Raw genomic sequence first — 13,149 nt, 5'->3', positions numbered from 1 at the left:
TTAATGGCTCTGAAATCATCTCGGTATCCACACGCCGCCTCACGCTCTTCTCTGTGGCTTGCTTCACTCAGCTGCACTCAGAACACCTTTTTCTTGCGCTGGATGCCGGCTGAGAGGGGAGCACCCTCACATGTCTGTCTGTTGCCATGGTGATGGATCAGTGAAAGCGTGTGTCCTGTAGTCTGTCCACCGAGGAGAGAAAATGTGACCTGATGTCGTGTCCTGATTCACCGCCGACCGTCTGCTGAGATGCAGCGATTAAACTCTGTGTCTGGTTACATGTAGTTCAGGCTTTTCTCACAACAAACCTAAATGGATATTAGTCAAAGAATAGAGTTAGTCATGTTTACTTCCTAAACAGGCCTTAAAGTCATAATTAGCACATTTTTATATGAAGAGATTTGATCATTTTAACCCTCCTGTTGTCTTCATTTACGAGCACCAAAAAATATTGTTTCCCTGTCTGAAAAAAATCCAAAAATTCAGCAAAAAAGTTCCCAAAATTTCTGAAAATTTCCAAAACCTTCAGGAAGAAAATTCCAGTAATTTCTTAAAAGTTTCCCTTAAAAGTTTTATTTTTAAAAAAAATCCCCCAAATTTGGCAAGAAAATTGTTGTAAATATTTTCAAAAAATGAGTAAAAATCTTCCAAAAAAATCCTAAAAATATCTAAAGTGATTACATATATATCAGTATCATATTATATATATAATATTTTCTTTAAGAACATTCACAAAAAAAAATTTACCAAAATCCAGCGAATTTTGCTGGCTTTTTATGTGAGTGTTCTTAAGAAACATTTTTAACATTTCTTTTTTCCACCAAAAAATGTAAACACAAGTAGAACTTTAAAACGGGTCAATTTTGACCTGCAGGACGACACGAGGGTTCATGAAAGCACCTGGTGTGTAGGATGGTTTTGTCTTCAGAAGTTCTCTGGTACATTTAAAGTGACAGATTTCCACTTGCAGCAGCAGAAGCAGCAGCAGCAGCAGGGATTAGTGTGTAAACAGAAGAGGAGCTGGTTAGTATGAGCAGCAGTAATCACCAACGAAGAAAAGAGCCACGGTTAAAAAGAGGTCACAGCCCTGAAAACACTGTTGAACAACCGAGTGAGTTCCCATGTGGAAGTACGACAACAAACCACCTAAACACTAGGGGGGAAAAAGACTTTTAATGTTTATTTAATAGAAATGATCTTGTTCAGTCTCCCTGCCCAAACTGTATTGCATTACCAAAACTTTTGCCAACAATGTACTTCCATCAAGTGTTTATAGAGGGGTTAATGGATAACACTAATAAAACCAGAGACAGCTATAGTTTTATAGTGAAGCTTTTTCAGCTGTTGACACTAAAACTGCTTCAAAGTGAGTTGTTGGACCTTCAGAAAAACAGTCATGTAAGCAGATTGGAACTGAAGAGTTACATTAATTTTCCTCCCCTGGTTCATTATTGCCAATTGTTTAATTCAGCAGCAGGCTTATGAGTCAGATAAGATGTGTATTTTTCATTATTATTGGACTTGAGGCTATAAGGCTGCAGGTGCTTGTTCCAAGACGACACTTGTAGCATAAGAACACATTTGGTTAGAAGACTAAAGAGTGTCGGGGCCAATTCAGGCATTCAAAATCTCAACCGTCCAACTCATGCTCGTATCAATGACCTAAAAATGCACAAAAGCTTTGTGAATGTCTTAAAATAAGGTCACATTAACAGTAAATAGACAATTCCCGGACATATATTTGAAGCGCAGTATAAAAGTAATCTCAAAATCCCTGACTTGGTTCTTATTCTGGCTTCCCTATGAGTTTCAAACCAAACACTACTAGTTGTAGTTGTAGTACTAGCAATACTAGGAAGCCTAAAGCTGATAGTGAGGTTCTGTATTTGGTATCGTCTCTGGAGAATTATGGGTTTTAGCAACCTTTATTATCTATAGTTTAAAATTAATTTAGAGGGGGTATTTTGTAAACTCACTCTAGTATTGTAGTCAGTAGTGAAAAGTAACTAAGTACATTTACTTAAGTCCTTTGCTAAGGACAGTTTTGAGTTACTTTCCTTGAGTATTTCCATTTTGTGCTACTTTATACTTCAACTCCACTACATTGCAGGGGCAAATATTGTACTTTTTTTTCACCTCACCGCATTTAATTTATCTAGTTTACAATACAAAATGCCATCTGAACATAAATTCTGATGTAGTGCTACAAATGAAGATCAAACTTTATTGGTCCTTGAGGGGAAATTCACAGCTACTCGGTAGATGTAAATTAGTTCAATCACCTTTACCAGCTCCAACATTACATGAACATGAACATGACAAATACATTAATAATTATGAGGCAATAATAGATAAATAAATAAAGATATATATAAACCCAAATATAGAAAAAAAGAACAAAAATAAATAAAATAACCCCAAAAAATTACATATATAAAACAAATATAGAAAAAATAGCAAAAAAAATAATCTAAACAAAAAAATGACTGACACACACACACACACACACACACACACACACACACACACACACACACACACACACACATATATATATATAGAAACCCAAATCCAGAAAAAAAATTGCTGAAAAAATCAAACAAAAAATACAGATAATACCAATAATAATGATAATAATATATAAACCTAAATGTAGAAGACTGACCAAAAATACAAAAGAATATCTATCTATCTATCTATCTATCTATCTATCTATCTATCTATCTATCTATCTATATATATATATATATATATATATATATATATATATATATATATATATATATATATATATATATATATATATATATAAATAATATTTAAAAATTAATCAAACTGATGTTCTATTTCTGCAACAGTGGGTTTTACGGGGTTAAAGTCTATCAATGGGTATGGGTACTTCCGCCAAACAAATCCAACCAAACAGTTAAATAAATAGCATATGTAATGAATGAATATATGAATGTAATCTAAACACAGACTCTACTGCCAGAGGACATTTTAAAATTCTCTGCAGCGACAGATGGGATCAGAGCACTAAGACGTTATCTCTTTCTGCTGTTGCCTTGTTTCATTTGATTCCTCTGTCCTCCACTCTTCCAGTAACAGACAGCCCTGCTCCTCCTCCCCCGCCTCCCCCAGAGGACATGGGTGTGTTTGAGGAGCCTGCTCCCCCTCCTCCTCCTCCACCTGTGGACTACGAGGAAGAGGAGGCTGCTGTGGTTCACTACAGTGATCCATACGCTGATGGAGACCCCCACTGGGCCCCCAAGGCTTATCTAGAGAAAGGTTAGTGCCGAGGAGAGCAGGTGAATTAACACATTGGTTTTACTTGTATTTATTTATTTTTAAATCATTTTTCTGTCACTTGCACCTTTGGAATGATGGTTTCTATTATATTTACTCGTCCAGTCGTGGCCATCTACGACTACACCAAGGACAAGGAGGATGAGCTCTCCTTCATGGAAGGTGCCATCATCTACATAATCAAGAAGAACGATGATGGCTGGTTCGAAGGCGTCTGCAACGGCGTCACCGGACTCTTCCCTGGAAACTACGTGGAGTCCATCATGCACTATGCTGACTAAAACAAAAACAAAAAACAAATCCCACCCATATTGGCACTGTAGTTTTTGAACAGAAGCAAAACCGTGAAGATGTACAGATGTATGCAGTGATAGCAGTTCATACAACTCCTGTTTTGAATGAAGTGCCATGGTGAAGTATTATTTTCTTTTGGGGAAGGGGGGCCTTGTGCTTGCACGGTTTTGGTCTGCTTCAAAAAAAGAAAAAAAGATTAAGTGTTGCACAAAGAAGGAGAGCGTTGGAGCTTCGCTCGGCCGGGGTCTTAGTTTACAAGGGGGGTGAAAGGAAGGAGATAAAGGCCTTTTTTTCTACTACTGTCACGTCTTTGGAGCATCTTCAAACTACAACAATCACATTTTGCCCCACAAGCAATTACATGCAATCAGAATTGGTGTTAATTTATGTAAATGCAACCAAAATTGACAGTGTTTTCCAGTATGTAGATCCAGCTCCAGTTTGACATAATGAAGCCAGATGCTCCCCCCCTTTTATTTGAACTGTAGACCGTCAGACCAACTCTTCCCTCCTTTCAGAAACATCCATCTTACTTTATCAAAAAGGACAAACAAGCATCAACAAGTGCATTAGGACACGACTGAATGTTCTATGCTGTCGATGTCCGAATCACGAGATGTTTAAACGAGGGGAAAAAGGCAACCTGGAGTTGTGTATTCACTATGCTCTGTGTCGGTGGGGTTGTAAAGGGGTGAAGTGAGTGTATAAAACGCATTACGAAAAAAAAAGAGGAAACAGTTCCGTCTGTCTGGTGGAGTTTTTTCTGTTCTCTAACTTGTATATAAACTGTAATGTGAGAAGCTGCCAGTACAGTACATTTGTCAGTGTGTTTCACCAGTGTTTCCATCGGCGTCAGTGGGGGTGGTGCCAAGATTGTTTTTATTCGTCGTCGTTTCTTTTTTACTTGAATATTAATTTTATTCATCACTCACAGTGCCATTTTAACTGGTTGTGTAGAAACATTTATTTTTCTATGTCCAGTCACGACTATATCATTTTGATCACTGTGTCCAGTGATGCTGTCCAGCTACTGTAGCAGAGCTCCCGATGTGTTGCATCGCTTCTAAAAGAGAAGCACAGGAAGGACAAATTAGTGTGTTTTCATGTCGTTTTCCTGGTTTTTTTTGTGTGTGTTATAGCTGCACTGATTAGTTATCAATGACTGTGATGACTTTGATTTCCGTCACGACTTCGATCGCAACCCCAGAGTTGCTGCCTGAGAAACTAACCTTCAGTTTAATCTTTCAACGGTTGCTGGTGTGGTGCTTTACATTGGTGCTCCAAAACCATAATCACCAACCCAAACAACCTCAAGAACAAGACTGCTCTGCGTAGAAATGTAACAGATGACTTCAGTCTCTTAAAGGTGAACATTGATCGTTTTGATTGTAATCTTCAATCACTTCTGCATTGTAGTGAATGTAGGCGACCCAGCAGTTATGTTCTCCAGCTAGAATCAGTTCCCTGTTCATGTTTTGTTTTTTGTTTTTTTTGTCCAGAGTCTGTGCTACACATGAATGACTCCTGTTAACTTGCAGTGAAGGAATGAATTTCAATCCATAGGTCTTAAAAAGCTAACGTGTTTCCGATTTCTACTACAAAATAAGATGCCTGCTCTTACGAAGTGATTGTTGGTGCAAGTAAAAGTCGCCGTCAAATATCATTGAAGCTAATGCCTGATCTCAGAATACATGTTTGTAACATAATCATGCGTGCTTCGGAAGTAATGGGCATTGAAGTTTTATTTTGAAAGGGATCTAGAGGTAACATCTTCAGGTTTCTAGACGGACATTCATATGAACCGTACTCATTCAGCCGCTGTGCATGAAACCATCCAGACGTCATTACAGTGAAGGATTTGCCACTACATCCCATTCTTGATTGTATTTTTTCCATCATGAGGTAATTTTTTGTGAGAGAAAAAAGTAACTTTTTCTACCTAATGTATTTCTAGCTTTGCATTCTTTTTATGTCTGAGACTGCTGAGGAAGGTTCGCTAGCAGTTTTTATGTCAAGGATTTATTTATACTTTTTTCATAGTGAAAATCATAAGACAACCACTGACGCGCAGAACTTTGTAATGTTTACCACTGTAACGTCTAGCATTTCAGGGCATCACAGGTCAAGGCGCCTTTCTTTGATGTGTGTTTTCTTATGATCAAATGGAAATGAAAAAGGAGAAAAAAAAACATCCGTAACTTAAATGTTCATGGGAACAGAATCTGATATTTGTCTTCTCCTCTCAGTTTGTACATAGGATGTGTTCATTGAAATGTATGTACAGTCTTTTTGTAATAAACCGCTCATTGAAACATGACTAAACTGTGTCTTTTGTGGCATCAGAGTGTTGAAAAAGCAAAAGTATGTACATGATATTTGTACGGAGCCCCCCTGGTGATATGGTAAAAAAAAAAAAAAAAAAAAATGTGGCCACAATATAGCTATAACGTGCGCACGAAATACTAATTCGTTCGCACGAAATACTAATTTGTGGCCACGAAATAGGTGTGCGCAATGTGCGCACGAAATACTACCTAATACTATTAATATCATTCCTGGACAGCTGGGTAAGCAAATCGAGCGCACCGTCTCTACAACCTGCAATAATCTGTGAACGGGGCCCCGCACCCTACGTGATGTTCCTAAAGTGAGTATCTTTTCTTAGCTGTGTTAGTCAATATGTTGTTATCCCGCATTTAGGCAGTTATTTATTTAGGCCTGTGTGTGATACTTTGTTGCAACGGGTAGCTATCTGCTGACGTGTCACTCCATTTACAAACTTTTATCCTCATCCTGTTACGACACGTTGTTTTGTTGTGCTAATATGTAGCCGTAAACTCATTTGTGTCTGTAGGAGCTGCAGCCCTGCGCACACATCAGGACACTTTTCAAGAACAGCTGAGAGGTGTAGGCTACTACTAAGCGAGGTATGTTGAGCATAAAACCAGAGTTTTCTGTGTCATGAAGGTGTCTCTGTTTTAACCTGGCTGGATCACCATGCTAACTTATGCTGCAGACCTAACCTGGTCCGGACCACATTCTGTTCAGCGCTTCAGCTTGAAATCATCTTAAAAAGTGCCTTTTTCACTGATCATCGCCTTTGAAAGTAGCATCACGTGTGTCAGACTCTCAGCTGAGGGAGGGATTTTGATGAGGAGGAGGATGAGAGGTTCAAACAGGTGAAGTCTGTAAGTGGTGGAGGGACGAGGCATCTCTCGACTTCTGACTTGGGAACTGATGGGGTCCAGTAGAGAGAGGAGGATCCTGAGGTCTTCTTTTCTGATAGAAATACCGTGTTGTTTACACTTTGTAAACATCCACCGGTAACCGTGATCCTTTCCAGGGCCTTGCGGATGGTCAACAATGAAATCTATCCCGGCGTCCAAGTCGTACCTTCGCCGGTAAAGCAACCTGGCTCTCAATTAGGGTTGCCACCTTTCAGAAATGAAAATAAAGGACGCCCACCACGGCTCCTTGGGGCCACAGTTCAGTAAAATCGGAAAGATATTCACAGATTCAGAATTCCACCATCAATAACTCATTATAAACGATGCCTCTTTTCCATGGTTGTAAGGTAGACAATGTGCTACAAGCCTAGTTTTATCAACAGTAGCTGTCTTTCAAGCTGCACAAATAACATTGGTGTCAACAGGAGCCAGTTGAAGGCTGCAGTGATTCTGGTGACACTACAGTGTATCAGAGAGAAGCTACTGAATATTTGTGTCTCTCTTTGCTGTTGCAGCAGTTTTGCAATTTGCAGACGGTCCCTGTTCACTCCATAGACATCAATGTTATTCATGTAGCTTGAAAGACAGCTACTGTTGATAAAACTGGGCTTGTAGCACATTGTCTACCTTACAACGATGGGAAAGAGGCATCGTTTATGTTTTGACCAGTGTTGCCAACTCCTCAGTAAGTAAAGTAGCTATTGGCTGTCCTAAAAGTCGCTAAATGATGTCATCGCCTAATTTGCATAATTTCCCGTTTGCATGTAATTGTAATCAACGTTGTGGGAGAGACAAAAAGTGAGTTTAAAATACCCAAAATATGTTTCTGAACTAGAGGCTAAATGCAGTGATTTATTTTAGTGTGACAGTGAAGAAACATTTTCATTTCCATCCCGCTCTGTGAGCAGGACGGGATCTGCAGAGACTTTGATTCATCTGCCGTCCGGACATGGAGTGATGTGGGTCTCCTCTAATCAGACAGTGGGATGCTGCAGGTCACTAGACTGACGGCTGTGCTTTGGGACGGGGAGGAGCTCACAGCGCCACCTGCTGCTCGTTGAGGACAGTAACTGCAGAACGATCCCAGCTTTCATGTCAGACAGGGGTGGATCCAGATTAATTTTAGTGGGGGGCGGGGGGCACGGGGCGTACAACAGATATTTTGGGGGGGGGTTGTAGGAAAAAATTAAAGCTGCTACCGACCTCTCGCTTTTACAAAGTTTTTTTTTCATGTTTTTTTTTTTGGCTCTTTAACCCAATAGGAAAGCTGTATATGACCTTTTCATTTTGGACTGTTAACATTCAAATTATGATGAACTTGTTTCCTTGTTTATGTGAATTACAACATCATTAGCTGCAACATCTGCCTGTTCTGTAAAACTGGTAGCTCAACGACAGCATCCTGAGGGCAATTAAGTGACAGCTATTGTGCAAGAACAGCACTATTACAACCCTGTCAATTTCCACTTCTTAGAATGTTTACTGACAATTATCACACATAAAACAAGAAGTAATATTCTGTACTAATACTTCTGTACCACCCAATATACAGTGAATAAATATTATCTGAAAGTCGGGTTATTGTTGTTTATCAGCACAATACAAAAAGATTAATGTTAGACATATTCCAGTTAAGACTAGAATATCATGATTTATGTAAATTTACCTCAATAATATGAATGTTCAGGTTAAGATTGTACAGTGATATTTATTATGTAAGTTTAACTGATTAAAGTTTATGACTCTGCACTATAATATTATTTATTATTTAGATTTACATCATTATTATAATATTTAGGGTCAGACCCTACAGTATTGAGATTAAGAAATCAAATATTCTATAAAATGTAAATACACTGAACTCATTTGGATATATTTAAGTGAGACTCTACAATATTCTTTGACACAAATCTATCTAAATCAAAATTTTAATCATTTTTACTCCAAACATTTACTGGACTGATTTAAATATTAAAATCACTCCTTTCTAATCCTCTGCTGTACGTTCAAACCTGAGGCCTTAAATTGAAACACACAAGTATCTGTTAGAAGGAACTTCTGCAGAGTCCTGGTTCCAGAACATGATGATAGAATTATAGACAAACTTTAACAAAAGCTGCCTGAGAGTTTACAGGTTTTTATGTTAGATTTCTTCAGTAATTTAATGAGAGTTATCAGCAATATTCAAGTGTTCATTTGATGAACTTCATTTCCTAAAACATCCAGAATTGGAGCTCATATCTTTGGCAGCTGTAAAGTTTCTGCTCCTTCAAAGTTCACAACACAATGAATGAATTCCTAAAACACTCTCAATGCTGGAGAGTGTTTGATGCTGAAGCAGTGACCAGTTTTTCTGTTTCTTCTCTGGAGATGCACAATGAGGGACGTCTGCAGAGACTGAGAAAGAGTCTCACCACATCCTGACATGAGGAAAAAGACTTTATTGAAGACTGCAATGAGAAAAACTATCAGACAGCAGACGGCTGCATTCAAGGTGAGCTCTGAACATTTGATCTGGAACAGGAATTCAATAACAGCAGCATGAGCTTCATTTCAGTCTGTAGCTGCTGAATTCATGGATGAATCATCTGGCACTAGAGAGGAAGACCATCAAACATCCACGTCAGCTGATGGAGGTCCAAGAGTCTCACCAAACAAACAACCTACAGAGTGAAGACCTCAAATCTGATTGGACGGCCTCCTATTCAGCCACATGTGTGAACAAATGCCTCTAAGCTGATTTGTTTTCTAAAATAAATCTAGTTTCAGTCCTAATCTATGCCTGTGTGTTTGCTTCTTTACACCACTGTTAACAGTTTAGGCTGTTAGATTGTTCCAGATAAGACAAGTACAAGATTCTTCAGAGCCGTTCTACCACGAGCCTGACAGGAAGAACTCCAACAGCTACTGAATGTTCCTGTGGTTCCCTCAAGGCTACAGGAGGAGCCCTACGAGGACGAGCTGGTCCACCTGATGGTGGCCAGTCGCTGTGGTTCAAAGCCAACACCGACTACGTGGACTTCTACTGGACCACATGGAGGCCTTCAAACTGGACCAACAAGTTCAGTGACTCCCCAACTGTGGGTCTGAGGACGCCGCCGAGCCTCGGTCCAGCTGGCCTCCTGTCTGTGGGTGTTTGAGTGCTGAGAGGTTTGTGGATGCATGTGAACGTCTGTGTTGAAACAGCAGCTTTGGACTCAGTAACGCCAGGAAAAACCAAGAGCTCCTTTATTTGTGACTTCCACAAAAAAACTGATGAAAATAAGTTTGCCAGGGTTCTGACTGATAACAGATTATTAAATAATGAAAATAATCGTTTAAATATTCCTTCAAACAATCCTTTAAGGTCTACATTTCCTTTACACTGACTCCTTGGTATATGTACAAGTGTTTTGGGTGGAATATACCATTAAGCCCAATGTTCAAGGGTTCTTCTGGGAATATACCATATAAAACCAACCTTTTAGGTAAATGTTCCAGGATGTTGGGTAGAATATACCATCAGATCAACCTTTTAGGTCTACATTGGAAGATTTTAGAGTAGAATATTACTCCAAACCATCCTTTAGGTCTACATTTAAGGTGGAATACTCCTTTACGCCACGATTTTTTGGTCTACATTGAAGGATTTTGGGTGGAATATTCCTTTGAACGAACTTTTTAAGTTTATGTTCAAGGATGTTGGGTGGAATATACCATCAGACCAACCTACAAGGTCTACAGTAGTGAATTTTAGGTGGAATATACCATTAAACTCACCTTTTAGGTCTACATTGGAGGATTTTAGGTGGACTTTTCTTCCAAACCATCTTTTAGTCTACATTTAAGGATGTTTAGGATGGTATATTCTTCCAAACCAACTTCTCAGGTCTACATTTCAGGTGGAATATTCCTCCATACTAACTTTTTTGGTCTACATTGAAGGATCTTTTCTAAACCACCCTTTCGGGTCTATATTTGAGGTTTTAGGTGGAATATTCCTTTTAACCAGCCCCTCAGGTCTCTTTGAGGATTTTGGATGGAATACTCGGTTAAACCAACATTTTAGGTGCATGTCCAAGGATTTTTGGTGGAATGTTCCTTTAAGGTGAGGACCTTGTAGGTGGAATACTCCCTGTGTCCTTTCTCCGAGTGTCCCTGGTCCCAGAGCTGGATGCATCAGATGTGTGGTCGTTCTCCCACCAATTGTAACCCTCTACCCCTCTATCTCCACCCCGCTACCTCCATCCCTCTACCTCCATCCCTCTATCTCTACCTTTCTACCTCTTCTGTCCCTCTCAACCCGCCCGGCCAGCAGGCAGATGGGTCCCCCCACATTAGAGCCGGGTTCTGCTCGAGGTTTTTTTTCCCTGTTAAAAGGGTGTTTTCCTTGCCACTGTCACTTTTTGGCTTGCTCTGGGGGTCAGGCATATGGGTTCTGTAAAGCATCTCGAGACAATTTGACTGTAATTGGTGCTATATAAATAAAATTGAACTGAAATTGAATTGAAACCAACCTTTTAGGTCAACATTCAAAGATTTAAGGTGGAAAATTCCTTTAAACCAACCTAAATTTCATGTTTTGATCATTATCAAGTGAGAAACCTCAATCCAGACTCCTCATAATGACGTTTGAGATTTATGCTGCTGTTATTTGTTTAGTCCAGACTAAATGACAGAAATCCACAACTGTAATTTTATTTCAGGACTCGGTTATTAAATGTCAAAACGATCCATGTGACTCTAAAAACTCAACAGCTTTACAAACTCTAAGATTAAACTCTCCACAAGGATCCAAAATAAGTTGGACTTCTACATGAGAGCTTTAATTATTCATCTACTTCCTGAAAAGTTTGGTCAATAAAAAAAGACAAAAACTAATATTTTCAGGTGAACTAAAGACAGACTTTGTGAATTTTCTGCTCACATGTTGTGTTGTTGTAAACTTACTCTTTCAAATAAATACCCGCCTAACCCCCTGGAAACCAGTGTTTGTCCTGTTTTTGTGTTGCTCCTTGGCGACCCTAGACAGCCGGGTCATAATGTTTTTTGAGCAACACACCATACTATGATGTTTTTATAATGATGGTTCTACTATGAAGCCAGTTTGACATGTTCAGGTGTTCTTTGTGTGAAAACTCAGAGATTTCAGGTATCAGAAGGTGGTTTTCAACTTTCTTTGTTAACTTTCTGCTTCAACTTTAAACTAAATTTCCTTCACTAACCCCGCCCTCTGGACTTCCAGTAAGCTGTGTTCCTATTGGCTGTCCAGGTGGCTGCTTGGTGTTATCAGGAACACCTGAGCAGCTCAGTGTCTTCCTGCTTTATTTAGCTGCATTCAAACATTTCCTCTGCTTCTCTCCACCACTGAACTGGGTTTGGCTCTAGTTTGTTCTTTAGGCGTTGGCTTGCAGCTTCCAGCAGTAAAATCGACTTTAATGTGTTTCTTGGTGTGTTTTAGGGCTTTGTACTGGATAGTTGTCTTGGTAAATGTGGTTCTTTAGCCACAGTTAGCACATGGTGCTAATGTGTGCAGTGATTAGTGGATTTGGTACAGCTGAGTTGTGTCTTTATCTTGGCTGTAGTGAGTCTTCAGAGGTTTTTGGCTCAGACACATTCTGTATTCTTGTTTGTGAACCAGCGTTGGTTGTCCAGAAGGTAAGAGTTCCTGTCCTGATTCTCTGTTCTCAGAGCTTCTCTGGTAGGCTGCAGGAGACTTTAGCGTTTGGGTTGTGCTAGTTTGGTTTTTGTATGGTTTCATTTGGACGACTATCTTGAGGCCCCTCCATGTGGTTTAGTGAGGTTTTCTGCAACAGTTCTACAAAGCAACCTGCAGCAGAAGAGACTTTGAGAGTTTTTAGGAAGTTCTGGAGACCAGACTTTAGAGCAGCAGAAACATTTGTCAGCAGTTTGAGCAGGAGAAGGTGAGCTTCAGAGTAGAAATGAGACAGAAACCTTCTTGACCCGTGTGGTGAGGTCCTGTACCAAGAGTTTGAGCAGGTTGTGAAGAGTCTGTAGTTCTTTGGTCTGAAAGCACAAGAAGAGTCGACTCATTAAAGGAGAAAACAGGAGATATTGTTGGTTCTTCTGTCACTCTGCAGTTTCCTTAGACTGAATATCATGTTTATATTTTAAATGATTTCCCATGTGAGCCCAAGAAGACTTCAATAAACTCCCTCCATCCCCTGGACACAACACATTTTATTACCATGTTAAATAATTTTTTGAAAATATGTTTTTGAGTTTTAATCATAGTTTTAGCAGTTTTTCTCTTTCCTTGTTTAGTTTTGTCATCTGTGTGAAAGGTGCTAAACAAATAAAGTTGAATTGATAAACTGAATAA

General features: G+C 39.3%; 2 protein-coding genes and 1 long non-coding RNA gene across 6 annotated transcripts in view; 2 read left to right on the top strand and 1 right to left on the bottom strand.

Annotated features, from left to right (window-relative positions):
• The window catches only part of LOC111588082 (abl interactor 1-like), a 30,278-nt gene extending 24,356 nt beyond the window's left edge, over positions 1 to 5,922 (top strand). For all 4 annotated transcript variants that reach the window (XM_023298227.3, XM_023298225.3, XM_023298226.3 and 1 more), the window contains 2 exons: positions 3,103 to 3,288; positions 3,412 to 5,922. In XM_023298227.3, the coding sequence (XP_023153995.1) occupies positions 3,103 to 3,288; positions 3,412 to 3,587 (362 nt within the window). In that variant the 3' untranslated portion in view covers positions 3,588 to 5,922. The remainder of the gene's footprint in view (positions 1 to 3,102; positions 3,289 to 3,411) is intronic.
• A 1,930-nt stretch (positions 5,923 to 7,852) lies between these two features.
• On the top strand, positions 7,853 to 9,602 carry LOC118469549 (uncharacterized). The gene is made up of 2 exons (XR_008602981.1): positions 7,853 to 7,893; positions 9,198 to 9,602. It is a non-coding gene; the product is annotated as an uncharacterized LOC118469549 (long non-coding RNA).
• The window catches only part of LOC111588110 (amyloid beta A4 precursor protein-binding family B member 1-interacting protein-like), a 29,760-nt gene continuing 25,859 nt past the window's right edge, over positions 9,249 to 13,149 (bottom strand). The window contains exon 14 of the transcript XR_008602980.1: positions 9,249 to 12,833. The gene's annotated coding sequence lies outside the window, so the exon portion shown is untranslated. The remainder of the gene's footprint in view (positions 12,834 to 13,149) is intronic.

This window comes from Amphiprion ocellaris, chromosome 10, assembly GCF_022539595.1.
Source record: "Amphiprion ocellaris isolate individual 3 ecotype Okinawa chromosome 10, ASM2253959v1, whole genome shotgun sequence".
NCBI classification, from domain to species: domain Eukaryota; kingdom Metazoa; phylum Chordata; class Actinopteri; family Pomacentridae; genus Amphiprion; species Amphiprion ocellaris.
The sequence above is the reverse complement of the archived record's forward strand: the minus strand, read 5'-3'. Positions and strand labels throughout refer to the sequence as shown.